The sequence below is a fragment of the Myotis myotis genome, unplaced genomic scaffold (genome assembly GCF_014108235.1).
Source record: "Myotis myotis isolate mMyoMyo1 unplaced genomic scaffold, mMyoMyo1.p scaffold_m19_p_7, whole genome shotgun sequence".
Lineage (NCBI taxonomy): Eukaryota > Metazoa > Chordata > Mammalia > Chiroptera > Vespertilionidae > Myotis > Myotis myotis.
In genome coordinates, this window is record NW_023416379.1 from 25,006,617 (window position 1) to 25,027,105 (window position 20,489).

A 20,489-nucleotide genomic window follows, 5' to 3' on the forward strand; every position below is an offset into this window, starting at 1 on the left:
AAGATGCGGCAGCAGGTTGTGCAAAATAATAGGAAAAACCTCCCATCCAGCCCTCCTCACTCATCCCTCCCATGTCCTCTTGATTCACCAATTTATACAATAAATGTTGAGTGTCTGCTATGTACTGGTACTGTTCTAGATAATGTGGGGGGATAAGGGGACAGAGCTGCCTTTACATGCTAGTGGAAGAGGGGAGGATAAATGATAAACAAGATAAACAAGTAACTGTAGTGTGTCAGGTGGTTTCAGTGCTATGGAGAAAAATGAGGAGTAGAGAGAGTTGCAGGGGATAGTCTGCAATTTTAAATCAAATTTAAAACAAGCCTATGGATATCTAGGGGCACAACTTTCTGGAAAGCAGCCAGTACAAAGGCCCAGAGGCCAGAGCATTTGTATGTGAGAGCCAAGCAAAGGGGCCAATGTGCTGAAGTAAAGTGAGCAGACCAGAATGAGGGAATGAGGTCTGAGAGATCAGGAGCAAAGGGATGAGATTATGCAGTGCCTTGGAGGCCACAATAAAGATTTGGGTTTTTAATCCATATGAGCTGGAAAGCTAGGAGCACAGGAGTGTCATAATCTGACTTGTGTTCAAAGGGTTCACCCTGGCTACCCTGCTGAGACTAGATTAGAGGGAGGCAAGGGCAGGGCGGGGAGACCTGTAAGGTTGCCATAACCATTATCCAGATGAGAAATGATGTTGGCTGGGAATAAGGTAGCTGTGAGAAATGTCATATTTTCAAACTCAATCCGGTAGGATTTATTGATGGATTAAATATATGATGTGAGGAAAAAGATGGAGATAGAGATGGCCCCAAAGCTTTTGGCCTGAGAAACTATAACAGTGGAATTGCCATTCGATCATAGAACAAGATCACTGAATGCTTGGAGTCCTGCTAAACACTGCTCCTTCTGGCTGGGATGTATGGTGGGTCTAAAAAGTCTAATTTCATCTGAGAGACTTACCAATTTTATCCTCCTCTTAAATAAACCAAATAACAAATATGTCAAATTGCAAAGCAAAAGATTTATTGAAATAGGATGACCGCATATGCCTAACACAATGAAGAATGTGACAATTCTTATTTTTTACAAAGTATTTCATTCTTGCCTACGCGTGTCTAAGTGACTTGCCTAAGCATGAAAGCAAAACAAATAAACCCAAAACTTGGTGCTACCTATTAACTTTCATGAGGCAACCATAGCTGTTTTTAAATCAAGCTTCAGAACTGCTGAATTGCACAAACTTAAATGCTCTTGGCCACATGCAATCCCTGCTTCTCACAAAAAGCAAAAAAGATAATAAGGAGGAAAAAGCATAATTCAAAAATATAAGGTAAAGGAATTTTTTGTCTCTAGGTCTATGCTCAAATTCATCTTTTTCTGACCATAGGGCAAAGCAATGGAACCAGTTCTCTAGCTCTTGTTGTGTCTCTTGCTCTCTCCCTCCATACATTTTTAAATAATTTTTAATCCATTTATCATTGTGTATAACTGTATGTGACCAGAAGCATTGAATATATTTTTATCACATTTTGGAGAAATTTTCATGAGGAATTGTGCAAATGTTCTCCAAAATATACTTCCTCACAAGAAAGACAGCCTTAAACAGATATGTAAGATAAAGCCAAAAGTGAAGAAAGCAGCTTTCTGTTGATTACACTGAGCCTTAGGCTACGTACCTTTACTGGGGTGCAGTGGAGCTGCTAGGAACTTGTTGGGGGGCTTTAGCTGGCCCTATGATCTCTGCCAATACCAGGCCCTCTCCCGAGTAAACCTGTCACCCACTGAGTGCTCTCAGCTTCAAGCCAGCATCTCCACCTGGTTCTCAGCCATCCCACATGTCTCCAGTCAAACTGTAATTCATAAGATCCTTGTACATAGGAGTTCCTAATGTGCAACTGGCAAGAGACCCTTCATCGGGAAGGTAGAGTAGTGAGGGTGGTATAAATTGGAGTTAAGGTTTCTTTTTTATTTTGTTGCGAAATATATTATACCTGATTTTGAGAATAAGGTTGAATTCTTCTAAGGTAACATTAAGAAACAAAATAAAAACAGAAAAGAAAACCTTAATATGAGTATGTGCTAAATGAAAAAAATTGTATTGAGTAGACATCCTTCAGTATTTAGATGTTATTGTGGATAATCTTAATCTAGATATTCCTCCAGAGACTTGAGGTTCTTTGCAAGTACTATTGTTATTTACATAGGTTAAAAGATTGGTTCACTAAGTGGAAATGATTTATATAGAAAATAAATGTATGCAAAAATATCCTATATAATAGAAGGGTGATATGCAAATAAACTGGCAGAACCACCACCAAAGGGCAGACGCTCAATGCAGGAGCTGCCCCCTGGTGGTAAATGTGCTCTCATAGGGGGACCACTGCTCAGCCAGAAGCCAGGGAGCCTCTCCTGCCTCTGCTGCAGCGCTAAGGATGTCCGACTGCTGGACACCCCCGAGGGCTCCCAGACTGTGAAAAGGCACAGGCCAGACTGAGGGACCACCTTCCCCCACCCGCTAGTGCATGAATGTCGTGCACCAGGCCTCTAGTATTTATATAAAATAGAAATATATGGGAATATATTCATTCATATAAAATGTTCATTCATATAAAAGTTGGCACATCTATCTCAAATTGTGTCAATAGAGAGTGAAAAAGGTTGCTTGTCTATAATGCTATTTGTCAAAATTAATTCAACAACAGTTTGTTAAATGCCTACTATTCCTTGGTTTTTACATTTTTCAGGACAGTGGAGATTGTTGTTAGGGATGTTACATTCAGAAGTAAAGCTCTATATTTCATAGAGCCCTTATTCTCTGCCTCTTTAAATTCTAATGTGTTGGAAGTGGATATGTTGCTTAAATTCAGTTTACAAATGAAATATAAAGGAAGAAATAATGGATAAACAAAGAAGTCGCAAAAGTGTGACATTGCTTTAAGAAGAATAAAAACAATTTTCAATGAGATACTTCAAGCATGAGCCATCCCATTCCCAGAGAGCTTTTGATTTCCATGTTGCAGAGCACACCACACCACTTCAAGGACATTTCACACATCTCTCTTCACTTCTCTGACTTCTTCTGTCTAGCATGGGCTGATATATTTCAGCCACTACACAGTAACCAGTGTGAGGTGTTACAGCTTCAATTTCAACCACTCTGTGAGTTCCTTCATATACCTTTCGTTCCTATATACAAGGGAAAAGAGAAGAGATGATAAATGGTTTTCAGTAGGTCACTGGTTTCCTCTATTTTTGATACAATTAATAAGTTGTTCCTGGTCACAGTAGTAGATGGGCTATAGGGTTTCTTCCTAGACACAGCCTCTTTCTCCAGAGTCCTGGAACACAGCCTAATACAGAGGCAGGTCAAGTGACTGTGTAGGTTCTACATGAGGGCTGCTGATTGACCCAGTGGTCAATCTCTTTGTCAAGAATTTAAACTGTGCAGTGAGGAGAATTGAGTAGATTTGGAGACAGCTGTAGACATGCAACATGTGACCACAGAGAGGCAGAATAGGGTTCTTGAAGACTTGCTTCTCCATTTCTCCTTCCCAGCCATTAGAAAGCTGAGCAGCACTTTACTCTTGCTTCTGGCTGTCCCTAAGATTGCTTGTTATTTCCTAACTAGAGGCCCGGTGCACAAAAATTTGTGCACTCGCAGGTAGGGGGTCCCTCAACCTGGCCTGTGCCCTCTCTCAGTCTGGGACCCCTCGGGGATAACCACTTGCTGGCTTAGGCCTGCTCCCCAGGGGATTGGGCCTAAGATGGCAATCAGACATCCCTCTGGCAGCCCAGCAGCCCTTGGGGGATGTCCATTTGCCAGCGGGGAGCAGACCTAAGCTGCAGTCAGACATCATTAGCGCTGCTGAGGAGGCGGGAGAGGCTCCCGCCACTACTGCTGTACTGACAGCCATCAGCCTGGCTTGTGGCTGAGCAGAGCTCCCCCCTGTGAGAGTGCACTGACCACCAGGGGGCAGCTCCTGCATTGAGCATCTGCCCCCTGGTGGTCAGTGTGTGTCATAGTGACCAGTCATTTCCAGTCTTTCTGCTGTTAGGGTCAGTTTGCATATTACCCTTTTACTATATAGGATAGAGGCCTGGTGCACGGGTGGGGGCCAACTGGTTTGCCCTGAAGGGTGTCCCGGATCAGGGTGGGGGTCCCGCTTGGGTGCCTGGCCAGCCTGGATGACGGGCTGATGGCTGTTTGCAGCTGGTCACACCCCATCAGCCAGCCTGGATGAGTGGCTGAGGGCCGTTTTCAGGCTGGCAGGCGACTGAAGCTCCCAGCCTCTTTTTTTTTCTTTTTATTCTGGGATTTATTTACCTTCTATAGCTATCACTGGAGCTGAGAGCCTGCTCCAGCTCTGAGGCCTGGCTCCAGCTCTGAGGCCGTAGCTGGCTGAAAGCAGGTATCTGGGGTTTGTTTAGCTTCTATAATTGAAACATTGTTGCTGTCCTGCTCGCTCCAGCTCTGAGGCCGCGGCTGGCTGAAAGCAGGTATCTGGGTTTGTTTAGCTTCTATAATTGAAACTCTGTTGCCATCACTGGCGCTCTAAGCTCTGAGGCCCCGGCTGGCTGAAAGCAGGTATCTGGGGTTTGTTTAGCTTCTATAATTGAAACATTGTTGCTTCCAGAGCTCAGAGCTGGGCTGCGGCAGGTGGGGAACCTTGGCTTCCTCCATCACTGGAGCAAGCAAGCCTCATGTTCGCTTCAGCTGCGTGGCTGCCGGCTGCCATCTTTGTTGGCAGTTAATTTGCATATCCTGCTGATTAGCCAATGGGAAGCATAGCGGAGGTATGGTTAATTACCATATTTGTCTATTATTAGATATGATTAAACTCCTCCCCTCCACTAACCAGTTTGAATGGGGTTTTGTTCCTTAGAACTTAAGGAACCCTGTCTTAGAAGGCCACACAAAAGAAGGAACATTCAATTAACCACCAAATCAAAATAAAGGCACTGACAATGAATTAAAATATCATAGCAAAATGACACAAATATATAATGCTCTGACTCAAAAGCCATTTAAAAACAAGATTTGCAAAGTCCATAAAAATGAATATTTGTGGCAGTCAAATGGAATTAAATATTGTTAATACCAATCTTTAGATGTGCAGGGAAGATCAAGTGGAGACAAGCTGAGTGACTGAAAAGATACAAACACACATGCACAGATTCTTAATTTAATGCCAAGCACTAATTCCTCATCAATAAGGGTGAAGGTGAGAAGGAGCTAAAAAAGAAATCTCAGGAAAAATGAAAAGGAATAGAATAAAAGAGAGAAGACATATTTTATGACTGAAATGTGAGTCAAATGAACAACAACAAAAAAACAGACTTATCTATTCATCTGAACTTACCTTTTCTAGTGAGTTGTTAATTATAAAGACTCGGTATACTAGCTCATAGTAATTTTCCATTGATACATTTTTTCCTTTTTGGTTTCTATATGGTATCTTTGGAGGATGGAGAATCACCAACAAGGATCCATTGACTTGGGTTATATTCATGCCTGGAGGACCTATTTTTGCTGGAGAAAGAATAGGAAATTTTGATAAGTCATTAAAAAAATGTAATATCCCACATGGATACATTATGCATAATAAATAATTATTAAATTTAGAGATCTGTCAAAAATCATTATGAAGAGATACTGTTGATACCTAAAATATAAATATCTGAGAAATATCTTTGAAGGTAATTTTTTATTTTCAAAGACTCATAGATTCTATTTCAGCTATAAGAGTACATTTATCAATCATTTCCATATGCACTGATTGTTTAGGAAAATGAAGTCTAAAGTTTTGTTTATTGGTTATGTTTTTATTCCCTTTGTTATATCATTTAACTTATTTTAGCTGCTTTCAATATTACAATACTTGAAGTGCTGAATGGGTCAATGTTTGTTGCTTCTGTCCATCTGCTTCCTGTGCTTTTATTGTGAGCACACATTTAAAAGTTAATATGTTCTTTTTGTTGATTTGGTTTGAATTTTGTAATTTTAAATAAACTTTTTATTGACCTATAAAATAGATCTAGACTAGGGGTGGGCAAACTTTTTGACTCGAGGACCACAATGGGTTCTTAAACTGGACCGGAGGGCCGGAACAAAAGCCTGGATGGAGTGTTTGTGTGAACTAATATAAATTCAAAGTAAACATCATTACATAAAAGGGTATGGTCTTTTCTTTTTTTAGTTTTATTCATTTCAAACGGGCCGGATCCGGCCCGCGGGCTGTAATTTGCCCACGGCTGATCTAGATAAAAAATAAATCACAAGGCTTCAGCTCAACAAATTGTCTAGGTACCACTCAGATCAAGAAACAGGACATTACTAGCACTCAGAAACCGCCTCTATGTTCCCTCTAAGTAATTAACCCCAGAAGATAACCACTATTGTCCTTACTTCTATTTACATATACATTAATTTTTAGAATCATATCATATATACTTTTTTGTGTGCCTGGCTTCTTTTACTATATACATATATAAAATTATGGGCTGAATTATGTTACCCGCAAATTCATGCGTTGAAGTCCTAACCCCTAGTACCTCAGAATATGACTGTAGGGATGACATGACTTTAAAGAGGAAATTAAGGTAAAATGAAATCACAGGGATGGTATGGATAAGCCCTAATCCAAAATGACTGGTGTCCTTATCAGAAGATGTGGACATGTGCAAGCACAGAGGGATGACTATGTGAGAACACAGCAAGAAGATAGCCAGCTATAAGCCAAGGAGAAGTATCAGAAGAAACCAACCCTCTGACACCTTGATCTTCAGAACTGTGGGAAAATAAATGTTTGTTGTTTAAGCCACCAAATCTGTGGTATTTTGCTATGGCAGCCCTAGCAAATATAATTATAATATAATATAATGTAAAATAATATAATATAATAATACAATATAATATCTACAGTAATAAAAGACAAACATGCAAATTGACCATACATTCGCTATGCCTTAAGCCATGCCCACCAGCCAATCAGAGCGACTATATGCAAATTAACCCAACCAAGATGGCGGTCGGCAGCCACGGAGCTGGAGCAAGTAGGAGACTTGGTTGCCCCAATGATGGAGGAAGCCAAGCTTCCCGCCTGCCGTGGCGGCTCTGAGCTCTACTCAAAGCAACAAAGTTTCAATTATAGAAGATAAATAAACCCCAGATACCTGCTTTCAGCCGGCCGTGGCCATGGAGCTGGAGCGAGCAGGAGGCTTGGGTTGCCCCTGGCGATGGAGGAAGCCAAGCTTCCCTCCCGCCCACCCTGGCCGGCTCTGAGCTCCTCTCAAGGCTACAAAGTTTCAATTATAGAAGGTAAATAAATCCCAGAATAAAAAAAAGAAAGAAAAAAAGGAGAGGCTGGGAGCTTCCATCCATCTCCCGGAGGGGCTTGGCCAGCCTGAAAATGGCCCTCAGCCTCTCACCCAGACTAGCCAGGCACCCCAGTGGGGATCCCCCACCCTAAAGGGGGTGTGGCCAGCCTGAAAACAGCCATCAGCCCCTCACCCAGGCTGGCCAGGCACCCCAGTGGGACCCCCACCCTGATCTGGGACACCCTTCAGGGCAAACCAGCTGGCCCCCACCTGTGCACCAGGCTTCTATCCTATATAATAAAAGGGTAATATGCAAATTGACCCTAACAGCAGAATGACTGGGAATGACTGGTCACTATGACACACACTGACCACCAGGGGGCAGATGCTCAATGCAGGAGTTGTCCCCTGGTGGTCAGTGTGCTCCCACAGGGGGAGCTCTGCTCAGCCACAAGCCAGGCTGATGTCTGCCAGCACAGTGGTGGTGGCGGGAGCCTCTCCCGCCTCCTCAGCAGCACTAAGGATGTCCGACTGCAGCTTAGGTCTGCTCCCTGCTGGTAAGTGGATATCCCCCGAGGGCTCCCAGGCTGCCAGAGGGATGTCTGACTGCTAGCTTGGGACCAATCCCCCAGGGAGCAGACCTAAGCCAGCAGGTGGACATCCTCTGAGGGGTCCCAGACTGAAAGAGGGCATAGGCCGGGCTGAGGGACCCTCCCGAGTGCACAAATTTTTGTGCACCGGGCCTCTAGTAATATAATGTATATGTAATTCTTTTGGTTGCTGTGTTGTATTTAATTGTATGAGTATCACAGTTTATTGTGTTATTCACTAGGTTGTTTCTAGTATTTTAATATTATGAGTAAAGTTGCTATGAGCATTCTTGTACACGTCATTGGGGAAATATGCATTTTGTTGGGAATATAACTAAGAATAGACTTTCTGGGTGATAGATGTTGCCAGTTTTCACAGTGGATACACCAATTTATATTCTCTTTAGTATATGAAAGTTCCAGTTCTTTACATTCTCTCTAACACTTAGCTTTATTATCTTAACATTTTTTAATTTTAGCCATTCTGGTAAGTGTGTGCACTTATTCTTTCTGTTTTTAAATTACATTTCCTGATGACTAATGGAATTTAATGTTCATTGCATATTTGGATATTTTTGTGAAGAGTCTGATCAAACTTCTTGCCCATTTTTAATCTGTTGTCTTATTATTAATTTGTACGAGTTCTTTTTACATTCTAGACATAGTCCTTTGTCAAATATGTGCATTATTTATATCTTCTGTCTGTAGGTTGCCTTTTCATCACTTTAATGGTATATTTTTAAAAGTAGAAGTTTGTAATTTTAGTGTAATCCTATTTATTAGTTATTTCCTTCATCACTAGTACTTTTGAACTCAGGTTTAAGTATTTGGCTCTGTAACCTGGTACAACCTCAAGTTGATGTTTACTGAAACATGAAAGTTGAATATATTTGAATCTCAGGCCTTTTTGAACTTGGAAAATTCTTGATTCCTAACTGAGTCAAAACTGAAACATACACCTTTCATTGCTGTTTCTCTTCTTTGATGGCAAGGCTTTCCCGAGTCGGCTCTTTCATAGAGAACTGTTGGTGCAGTGGATTGGGCTTGAATTTCAAGTTATTCCAAAAAATATGTGCTGGATACCATGGATTGGTTTGCTTAGTTCTCATTCCGCTCCTGCTAGTTGAAGAATTAGAAAACTAAACATCTAGCATTTTGGCCATGATCCAATTAGTTTGGCTCTAATGGGACATAGCACCAGCTATCATTAGGCAATTGAGGTAATAATGCTGCAAGTTGTAAGATACATCTTTTATACTTCCCTGAGGGTAACTGCAAACTGGAGAAAGATAAGCACAGTACAGACCATTTGGCCAATAATGGACCCTGATTCTGAGCTGATAGTAATCCTTGGGGACTCAGAATGCCCTGTGGGTTCTTGTAGCTGTCGGGTAATAAAAGCAGATTCAATGAGATATACATACCAACTGACAGGATCAATGCCCATTTTGGCTTTCTGAGTTGTGGCATGAAAGTTATTATGGGATGAAAGGCCAAATGGAAGCCAGTGGGATTCCTCCTCTGAACAAAATTGAAAATCAAAAGTACTATTGTATCCCAGGGGAAACAGCAGAGATTTGTGCATCAAAAGAACACCTTGGCTCTAGCTGGTTTGGCTCAGTGGATAGAGCTTTGGTTTGTGGATTGAAGGGTCCCAGGTTTGATTCCGGTCAAGGGCACATGCCCAGGTTGCGGGCTTGATCCCCAGTAGGGGGCGTGCAGGAGGCAGCCAATCAATGTTTCTCTCTCATAGATGCTTCTATCTCTCTCTCCCTCTCCCTTCCTCTCTGAAATCAATAAAAATATATTTTAAAAAACACCTTGAATGATGTGGAGGTAGTAAGATGTATTACTTCCCCCATGCAACTCATTTATTTGAATTATATCCTCTTTTTTGCCCCCTACTTCCCCCCCAAAAGATGGAATAATGAAAGGGATAATTGTAAATGCACTCAGGTAGTGACCATGGTGTAACTCATTATAGTAACCGTTCTGGAGCCAATCAACACAGCCTTTAATATACAGTTACTGCTTTAGAGAATGACTCTTTTCCTTCCTTTGTCCAATAGTTAGGTATCAGAAAAGTTCTCTTTCACTTGGCTTCCTTTCGTTTTACTAAAATGTTTTAATTTTATTTTTATTGATTTCAGAGAGGAAGGGAGAGGGAGAGAGAGATCGAAACATTAATGATGAGAATCATTGATAGGCTGTCTCCAGTATGCCCCCTACTGGGGATCAAGCCCACAACCTGGGCATGTGCCCTGACCAATAAGTCATACCGGCCAGGCTCACTTGACTTTCATTGTCATCCTGGCTGTCTGTCACAAATAATCTACAGTCATTGATCTTTTCACAGGATATCCTGTTGGTCCACCAAATTGATCATGTGATACTGATTACATTTGGTGTGCCTAAAGTACTAGGCACTCTAGATGCTTTAGTAAGATACATAGAAGCAGAACATTCTCATTAAATTTCCTCTGCGGTTTGTTGGAGACATTTCCTCTCAAGTGAAAGACAAGTTGCTTTACTTTTCACCCCCTATTACTAAGAAACATTCGCTGGGCTTGCTAGATGAATGAAACATAAAGCACATTTACTTGTGCTATGCATTTTCAAAATATCCCATGAAATTTTGAACTTTTGAGCTTTGATTTCTCCACATTCTCCACATGTTTTGTAATAAAAAAAAAAAAAGTTCAGGTAAGTGTTTCTGAGAATGTGGATAAATCAGAACCTCATGCACTGCTGAGGGAACTGTAAAATGGTACAGTTGCTTGGGAAAACAGTCTGGCAGATCCTCAAATGATTAAACATAGAGTTACTATGTGACCCAGCAATTCCATTCCTAAGGCATGTGCCACAAAGAAATAAAAATATATGTCTACACAAAAACTGGTACATGAATTCCTATAGGAGCACTATTCATAATGGCCAACAGGGGAAAACAACTGAGAAATGGATAAACAAAGTGTGGTCTATCCATATACTAGAATCTGATTCTGTCACAAAAAGACAGGAAGTACTAAAATATGATGCAATAAGAAGAACCTTGCCGAAACCGGTTTGGCTCAGTGGATAGAGCGTCGGCCTGCGGACTGAAAGGTCCCAGGTTCGATTCCGGTCAAGGGCATGTACCTTGGTTGCGGGCACATCCCCAGTGGGGGAGTGTGCAGGAGGCAGCTGATCGATGCTTCTCTCTCATCGATGTTTCTGACTCTCTATCCCTCTCCCTTCCTCTCTGTAAGAAATCAATAAAATGTATTTAAAAAAATAAATAAATTTCCCTTAAAAAAAAAAAAAGAAGAAGAAGAACCTTGAAAACATTATACTAAGTGAAAGAGGCCAGTCACCAAAGACCACATATTATATGAAATGCCAAGCACAGGGTACTTTGTAGAGACAGAAGTAGATTAGTGGTTGCGTAGGGCTGAAAGGCTGGAGAAGTAGAGGAATAGGATGGTGATAGCCAATGTGTATGGAATTTCTTTTTGAGATGGTGAAAATGTTCTAAAATTGAGTGTGGATGATGGTTATACATATTTGTGAATATACAAAAAAATTGAATTGTACACGTTATAAGGGGTGTGAATTATAATTCAATAAAGCTGCTTAAAAATCTAGGTGCAGGCAGTGAAGGTCCACTTCCCTAGTGTCCCATACTTGCTTGATAGACTCATGAATAAAATGGTTGTGTGAAATGGATGGAGGTCATAGACTCAACCATATGGACTTCCTCTTGCCAAGGCTGGACTGACACTGCTGAGTGTCCAGTTTCCCAGTAAGATGAGCCAACCCTAGTACATAGTTCATTTTATATAGTAGATATTTTTATCTCTTTCCATGGGGGGGGGGCAAGTGGCATTGGAATAGAAGCTGTAGTTATCAGCAGTCCCCCTGGCCACCCCCCACCATGGATGTAATCATGAATGCCTCATGCATGAGCATGGTACCCCACGCTACATTGCTTATGACAGAAGAACTAAGTTAATGTGGAAGAAGTGAAGCCTTACCATATATTCTGTTTCAGCGATGGGGCTTTATATGAAGTAAAGTGGATAACTGAAAACTCAGTTTGGGAGACGACGCCTTGGGAACTTGTCTAGGAATTCGTATTTGCTCTAATCTTGTGACCAATATATGGCGCTATACCTTCCTTCCATAGACAGAATTCACTGGTTTAAGATACAAGACATGGTGGTAGGAAAAGCAGTTCTCATAGCAACTGACTCATGAAATTGTTGTTTCCCATACACTTGATCCTTAATCATTCTGGATAATAACAACAATAGTTTCCAATACTTAAAAGTTAAGGCTGCCTCCTAACTGTTTGAAGCTCTTGGTGCCATTTAACCAACAAAGCGAAAATAAGGTCCATGTGTTGTCTGGGACGATTGATTCTGATTATCAAGAGGAAATAGAATTGTTATAGATACACCGGGGTCAGGGAGAAGTATGCCTGATATCCCTTGAGGTGCCTCCTAGAACTCTCTATCCTGTGATAAAAAATGAATGTAAGATTATGTCCAGCTTATACAAGAAAGACCAAAAGAACTCAAACTCCTCATGACTGAAGAGCTGAGTTGCTGGCTGGAAAGAAAGTGAACATTGAATTAATAGTGAGAGAAGAAATTAAAAATATTAACTACAGCTTCATGACTAGTTGCAATTATGAGGACTATAATATGTAACATTTTCTTTCTTGTTTTGTTATGCATATCTTTGTATATATGCATTAAACACTCTTTTTTCTTTCCCCTTTGTCTACTCTTTTATATAAGGTCTGTTGGTAATGATTTATTTCATAATTTACATATTTGATTATAATATTATTCTTAGATTATGATTACCTTAGAAAAAGAATATACATCATGGAGATATGAATAAGAGAGCGAACTTTTTGTCTCCCCTTTGGGGAAGTAGCAAAAGTCTTAATTTCCTCAACAGAGAATTCTTCTAATGAGTATTTTCAGGAATTTAACCCCCATTATTAGGAGGGGTCTAGGGTGGTACAACTCGTTTCTGCTATCTAAAACTCCTTTTTAAATTATTATTACCTAGGAGGTAACAATCTGGCAGAGCGACAGAGTGTCGACTCTGCAGTCAGATGCAGCAGAATTTGAATCCTGATCTGGTTATACAGGCTGAGCAACTACTGAAGCCTCCGTGCCTTGATTTCCTGGGCTGTGAAGTAAGGGTAGTGGCCGCCATCTTCCAGCATTGTTCTGAGTATTTGATCAAGTGAGATGATGGTGTGGACCTCTGCAAAACACAGGGCCTTGCAACTAGACATACTCTAGGAAGGCTACTCAAGGGCAGGAAAAGCAAATGCAAAGAAACTCCATGGACTCACTTTCCCACCAGGGTGTGAACCGCCGTGTCATGGTCCAGGCTGAGTGGGTCCCAGCCACAGCCGTCTTCACCCTTCCGTAATAAGCCTCCTGAACATCTGAGGTTTCATTGGTAAGGTCACAAAAGAGTTCCGGAATACCCCAACAGTCCTCTTTATTTTTCCATTGTCTCTGTCCGTAGCTATAAAAGGGAAAAGACAAATTTGAGTGTCTTCTTTCTGTTGAAGGAGTGCGCAGTTTTCTCTGTTAATATTTTAGACTGGTTGAAAATTGTTCTCCAATATCAGTACTACTATAAAGGCTTATGGCTACTCTTAAGTATCCTTAAGAAGATTTCTTCTTGTCAACCAAAGTATTCTCTTGATAAAACATAAACTCAAGCCTGACACCTTCTGTATCACTAACCTAGAGCTTGTTTTATTAAAAATACTTTGTGGTTGTTCTTCTGGTCTATGGACCAACTTTTATTTTTGAGAACTGGCTCTCCACATCCTTAATGCTTCTGAGGATTCAACTCTGTGGTTTTCCTCACTTCTCATCAGCTTGCTGTTGAGTAATGTGGCTGATTCTGAGAAGTTGCTACTACTTTTTATCTCAGGTGATGCCTACCCAACACATAGAACCAATTTCTTTATTGGAAATAGAGTGGGGGTTGTAGTGAGTGCTATGTGAGGAGCTGGAAAAGAGAGAGGGGTACCCATAAAATTGTTCAAAAGGTAGCAAGGCAGAGACAGATAGGCTGATTCATCCTGAGACTAGGGGATGGTGTAACAGCAAAGGGGAAGATCAGTGCTTACTTCCTTACCAGTCATAAATCGGAGAAAATGCAATAAGATAACAGTGGGAGCAGAGCACGAATTAGAGGCCAGGAGAAAGGCTTCAACGTATTTGTTGAAGGACTTGAAATCTCTGACTTTCTAGCCATAGGAATATTGCTGATATCTTTACTTTGTAAACTATATGACAGCAGTTTCACTATATCAGAAGATACCATAAAAAAAAAAGAACCAACATCATAGATTAAGCACGATTTAATGTTTTTTAATTGTTATTTATTGATGAGAAATTGTCTTTGCTCGCTGAGTTTAGTATAATGACTGGCCTCTCTATTAATGTGATACCTTATTTTTTGTCCTACCCCAAATGGGACAGGCATCAATTATAGGCCCATATGAACTGGATAGAACCAAAAGGAATGATTTCAAAAATATAAATCCGCACTGTGCTGTTGAAAATACCACAGAGCTAAGAAGGGATCCAGGTAGTCTGAATTTTATACACGTTTGGGAGCCTTCGTTAAGAAAAAGAATTACAAATATAAAATTCTTCTATGTTGCCTTTAAGTTTAACCTTCATTAGTATCATGATAAAACAACTCCTAATCCACTTTTTATATTGGACCACAAATAGGCCCACTTTGGACCTGTTTATATTGCCTACGGAGGAAGGGCAAGAACACTCCTCCCAACTCCCTACATGCTGGAAGCATCTCCAGCTATGCACGCATCTGTTTTTGAAATGGAGGAATCTTTATAGTAAAGCTTTGTAAATTTTACCCAAATGTAAGAAAAGCTGCGGTAGTTACAGGCTGATAAAATTCCAGAAATATTTCTTCTGAAGTTAGTGAGAGGTTAATGAATGGAAACATTGGACCTTGGACCTACTCCATGCTGGAGAGACATGAATTTATGGAATAAAAATTGTTATTTTGGTCCAGAGCTACACCTGGTTTCTAAATTTATGATGAAAAACCTTCAAAATAAAGGGTCGTATTTCCTGTCTCACGTTCAGTCAGCACCGCAAACTATGTAAGAGAGGAAAGAGCCTCAAAAATACCCCAGGAAATGCTTGAGTGGGAAAACCTGTCATTTGCAAATCAGGAACCTCTGTTCCAGGCCTCGGTCCAGGAAAGGAGCTGATCTTATCTGAGGTTTGGCAAGGATCCCGCAGAACTAGCTTGAAGCTTACTCGAGAGGAACATGCAGCAGCGCGTTCCAATTCATGTTCATGCTTACAGGAGTCATTAATTTTTGAAATGCATTTTCTAAATAGTAAACACACTCTAAAAAATGACTTTTACATTAAAAATATATTTTACACACTGACCTCCATGTGACCCACAACTTCTTTTTCAGTATGAATAGTGTCAACTTAGTGAAGTGACTGCTGTATGCTTAGCAAGCTGTTTCCAACACTCACTTGACAAATAGTAATTTGAGTGCCCACTATGTGCCAGACTGCTGTGACGCTGAAGGCTGAGCCTGCAAGGTCTTGGTGCTGGTTTTTACAGGATGACATATGCCCCCAGCATTTTACACCACATCATGCAGTTTGTGTCACCAGGTGGCCTTCAGGGGAGACAAGGCAATCCTGTCCCTTACCTCTGCTTTTTCTCAGTCTTTCTGACACTGAAATAATGCTCATATTCTTACATTCCATTGCATTCTAGAAAATGTTCTCCCCGTGGCCATGTCTATCAGTTGGAGGAAGCTCAAATTACTTACATTTTATATTGTACAAAGTAGATACTGCTGCTGCTGGCAGAAGCCCTCCCAGGCTGCCAGTGCAAAACGTTGTGAAAGTTCCGGGACTGAAAATGTACTCTCTGAGGCTTCAGAGACTCATGGGCTGGATGAGTTTCTAAAATAATAGAGAAGGGAAAACACTGAACATTATTAATATGCGCACCATTGTTATTTTTTAAATATATTTAATTGATTTTTTACAGAGAGGAAAGGAGAGGGATAGAGAGTTAGAAACATCGATGAGAGAGAAACATCCATCAGCTGCCTCCTGCACAACTACTTGGGGATGTGCCCGCAACCAAGGTACATGCCCTTGACCAGAATCGAACCTGGGACCCTTCAGTCCGCAGGCCGACGCTCTATCCACTGAGCCAAACTGGTTAGGGCACGCACCATTGTTATTAATGTAGTTTTCAATGTAATACCTGAGGTGGGATTCCCTAAAGAAGTTGCTGTCAATGCAGATAATGGAAGTGGAGCCCAGAAATCATCATTTTGAATCTTCAATGTGATGATTTTTATGCATGCTGAAGTTTCAGGACCATTGTGTTTCAGACTATCAACACCTAAGTGATATCCTCTCATCCCATTCCCAAACCGTAGAGGAAATAAAGAGCAGTGGGAAAATACTGTCCTTAGTCCCTTCCCTGAGGGTCATGGAATGTAAGGACTGAGATGAAAGACCCATGCCAAGGCCACTCTCCCACCTTCTTAGGAGCCCTGTATGACTGCTCCTCTGATAGAGCATTTTGCCTTGGATCAATTTTGGCTCTAGGACCTCAGCCCAGCACTCAGTTCTTCCTTTCTCAGGTTCTTGCTCAATCTCTGGGTCCTGCCTCAGTGTCCTCCACCTCTCCCAGAGGACCCACCTATATTCCAGGTAGGCCGGCTTTGCTGTCCCACTCCTGAAGGTCTGCACTGATTGGCCTAAGTCCTGGCTTCAAGTGTAAGTGCTCAGCTAAACTGGCCCATGCTATGAAGGAGAGCCGCCCAAGGCCCTGCCATGGGCCCAGTGTCCCTGAGAAGGCTCTCAACAGCAATCATGGCAGGAAAGGATAACTTTGCCCTGACATGGCTTGTACTTTCCACCTCAGGTCATGTGACATGGGTGGTGCAGTCTCACCTGTTCTTAGTCCCATGGAGGCAAGAGACCTTTGACAATATTTTATTCTAGAGTCTGAAGAAAACCAGAATGTGTCACCCCAAAATATGCCTCTTTTGACATAAAAAAACTTATTTTGAGCTGAAGGCAAGTAAGCAATGCAGGCAGGAAAAGCCCCCTCCCCCCCCCCCCGCCCCCTTCCCGCTTTTTCTGACTAAAGGCAGTATATAAATTCTTCTTTTACCAAGACTGACTCTTACCCGCCCAGAGATGGCACCAGAAGAATCTGCCAACAAATCGCACTCCATTAGTTTCCTCTCATATATTTACTTTTCTGTAGTTTCCCACCCTTGCAAGCCTAAAATTGCTTTCATTTGTCCTGTCATGTCTCTACAAATGTATTTTTATTTATTTTTTTGATGAAGATGCTACATAAGCTAGAATTCTAACCCACCATTTTGAGTTACTCTGTTTAGGTTTCTCATTTGTGATGTGCTCTGTATGCATTAATAAGCTGTTTTTCTCTTGTTAATCTTTCTTTCTGTTAAAGCATCCTAGCTGTGAACCTAAGATGGGCAGAGGTAGAGCTTCACCTCCTGGGCAGGTTCAAGGTTTCTGAAAAGCGCTAGGACAGTGGTCAGCAAACTGCAGCTCGCGAGCCACATGCAGCTCTTTGGCCCCTTGAGTGTGGCTCTTCCACAAAATACCACGTGCGGACGCGCACGTACAGTGCGATTGAAACTTCATGGCCCATGCGCAGAAGTCGGTTTTCAGAAAGGAGACAGACGAAACAAGTATACAAGACGAGTGTGGATGGGAGAGTTGGAAGGGGTCGACCTCAGCGAACGTACCTCAATCAGATTGAGGACATTTTTAGCAAAGGCCAGCTTAGGAGTACCCTAATGAAGTTAAAACAATGTACCTACCTATATAGTTTAAGTTTAAAAAATTTGGCTCTCAAAAGAAATTTCAATCGTTGTACTGTTGATATTTGGCTCTATTGACTAATGAGTTTGCCAACCACTGGGCTAGGAAGTTGGGCAGAAGGAGGAGTCAGGAAGCATAACCCCTGTTTTCCCTGACGTCATTTTCTTTCTCCTGCTCCACCTGTGGGTGTGGTCCCCACTGAAGTTCCTTCCCTTTTCCTGAATGCTCCTCCCTGGATTTCCACATACATCAAGTCTTTGCTCAAATATCATTGAGGTGGAAGCAAGTAATCCTAAACCCATAATCTCAGCTCTGAACATTCAAGATGTGTTATTTCTAATGTTTGTTTCTTTTTACCACCCAAATAGTGTTACTACTCTTATTAAGGGGGGAGGGCGTTTTTATTTTTTGACCTCCTTCAGTGCATCACATGGTGGTGTGTACTTGGAAAGAGTCTATTGCCACCGTTAATTTTGCTCACTAAAATGCTGCGTAATCACTCATATTTAGTACATAAAACTCCCCTGAGTTTTTGGGAGATGACAGGCACAGAGTCCTTGCCTGGAGTTGATTTGCTGCCCTGAAGATAGATGATTCAGGGTCCCTTACCTATCTACGGATTTCTTCTCTAATTTTTGTAAGACAGTCATCAAAATAATAGCAAATCACTCTGTACCAGACACTGAGGGGCTTTTATCTGCATTAACTCATTTAATCTGCCCCACTTTTCTATGAAAAATGGACTATTGTCATCTTCCTCTCACAGACTTAAAAACTAAGCCTTGTTGAGCAGAAGGAACTTGTGTAGCAGCAAACTCCAGAGCCTGCCTGTCACCACGGAAAACCAAGTACAAAGCCTCGGGAGAGAAGAGCTAATGGAGAAAACCAAACAACGACAGGCTGGAGATATTCCTCCTCCTCCTCCTCCCCTTCCTCTTCCAGCTGACATTCATTGAACATGAATGTCTATGAACATTAAACATGTATCAGGCATGGTGCTCAAAGCTTTACATCCTATTTCATTCCCAAATCACTAAATAAAGCAGGTATATTTATTACTATATTTACAATAGGGAAGCTGAGACTTAAAGAAGTTGCCTATCTTGCCCAAGGTTACAGACCCGGTAAGATGCAGAGCCAGGATCATTTGGGTAGCACTGAATTCCTGCCATATTTTGCTAAGTTAGTCCTTGGTGTTACAAGGACCAAAGGCATAGTCTACACAATTGCACACATTTCTGGGAGATGGAGGCTTGAACTGTTTTTATATAATCAGTCACTGGGCAACTGTGTAGTTTTGGGAAACTTACTTGAGTCACTCACATTGAGAGGTACCCATCTGTTAACTGGGGGTCCTAATGGCCTTGCTCAGAGGTATGTTGGGGTGATGATGGTCTCTGCTCTGGAAGAGTTCTCTGTGAATACCGAGAGCAAATTCACACATGTTCTTTACTGTCTCTATTCTGTGCCAGGCATTGCTCCAAGCACTTGGCATATATTAATTCATTTAATCCTCACAATACGTACAATTCCCATTCTACAGATGAAGACATTGAGGCACGGGAGCATTAAGTCATTTGCCCAAGTCTTCCTAAAGAGTAAATGGCAGAGCTGAAATCCAGACTTGGACAATCTGGCTTAGAAGACTTTTTCTACCCACTAAGCTGTCATGTCCCCTGAAGGCAAAAGAAATGCTAAGGAGACAGAGGTGGATGTGTGTTGGTCCTGTATGAATTTTGCACCCACTAGAGTAGCTACTCAATAAGTCCACGTGGAGTTAGTTATTCAGGTTGCAGATAAAAACTGCCCCCACATCTGTTCTGATTATTTCAAGACAGAAGAAAGCTGGAATTTTTACAAAGCCCGGAAAAGCAGCATTGCCATTTCTAATAATCCCTCAAGCACACTCAGATGACAAAACCGTGAGCCATTAGAAAGAAATGAAGCACTTACCTGCAGCACCAGTCAGGAAGAGAGTGACGAGGAAGCCTAGAAGGCAATGTTTAGGCGTCATGGTTGCGCGTGTGACTGGTCAGGCAACCAGTGATCCCCTGAATGAGAGCACAGCTCTGATCAGAAGAGGAAATTGGAATCCTCTTGCAGAGCACCCTCTTCTGAGTTTAGCAGTGGTTCCGTGAATGCATTTTATTAGGGAAATTATGCAAGTGAAGAATTGCTTCAAAACATATTTGCTGTAAGTCACTTTGATGTGGAAGCTCAATTTTGTAGGGATTGAGGCTTCATTAACTGTGGAAAGGGAAAAAAATTCACTGAGGATTGGCAGACTGGAGGGCAGGGTAGGGCAGGAATTGTGCAAGGTGCTCTCAGGTGAGTGAATGGAGCAACTCATGAAATCTTAAAGGAACTTGGGCCCTGGAGGCAAAGGAGCTTATAGTGGGCGTGATTTTGAGTGATGTGCTTGGCAGTTATAGCTGTCAGAGCCCCTGGCAGTGGTTCAAAGCAGGTGGGGTCTCTGACTGTTTTTCTTTTTCCTCCCTTATTGGAAGCTCTCTGAGTAAACTTCTTGGTACATCTCGTACCCTCCACACCCTCTGGCTCCCTGCAGCGCTCCCTGCCATACTCGTTGGTCTGATCCCCACTCAAGTAATGCCTGTTCCTTTCTATTCCCAACCTCAGTTCTTATGAATCTGATATTGTGAGTGATTTCTGAGTA

At 41.7% G+C, this 20,489-nt stretch overlaps 1 protein-coding gene and 1 long non-coding RNA gene across 3 annotated transcripts in view; one reads left to right on the forward strand and one right to left on the reverse strand.

The window, feature by feature from the left end:
- The window catches only part of LOC118659708, an 81,173-nt gene that overhangs the window by 45,757 nt on the left and 14,927 nt on the right, over positions 1 to 20,489 (forward strand). The gene's annotated exons all lie outside the window — the stretch shown is intronic.
- Positions 1,005 to 20,089, reverse strand: IL22RA2 (interleukin 22 receptor subunit alpha 2). Its single transcript, XM_036315987.1, has 5 exons — positions 19,769 to 20,089; positions 15,766 to 15,901; positions 13,264 to 13,442; positions 5,364 to 5,533; positions 1,005 to 3,189 (listed from the first exon to the last, which is right to left on the reverse strand). The coding sequence occupies exons 1-5, from the start codon at positions 19,827 to 19,829 to the stop codon at positions 3,040 to 3,042; spliced, it is 696 nt and encodes a 231-aa protein (XP_036171880.1). The 5' UTR covers positions 19,830 to 20,089; the 3' UTR covers positions 1,005 to 3,039.

Coding starts and splice junctions, on each gene's coding strand:
- IL22RA2 (XM_036315987.1), bottom strand. CDS start 19,829: ATGACGCCTAAACATTGCCTTCTAGGCTTCCTCGTCACTCTCTTCCTG. Junction 15,902..19,768: donor CTTCCTGACTGGTGCTGCAG/GTAAGTGCTTCA, acceptor CTATTATTTTAG/AAACTCATCCAGCCCATGAG. Junction 3,190..5,363: donor TTAACAACTCACTAGAAAAG/GTAAGTTCAGAT, acceptor CCTTGTATATAG/GAACGAAAGGTATATGAAGG.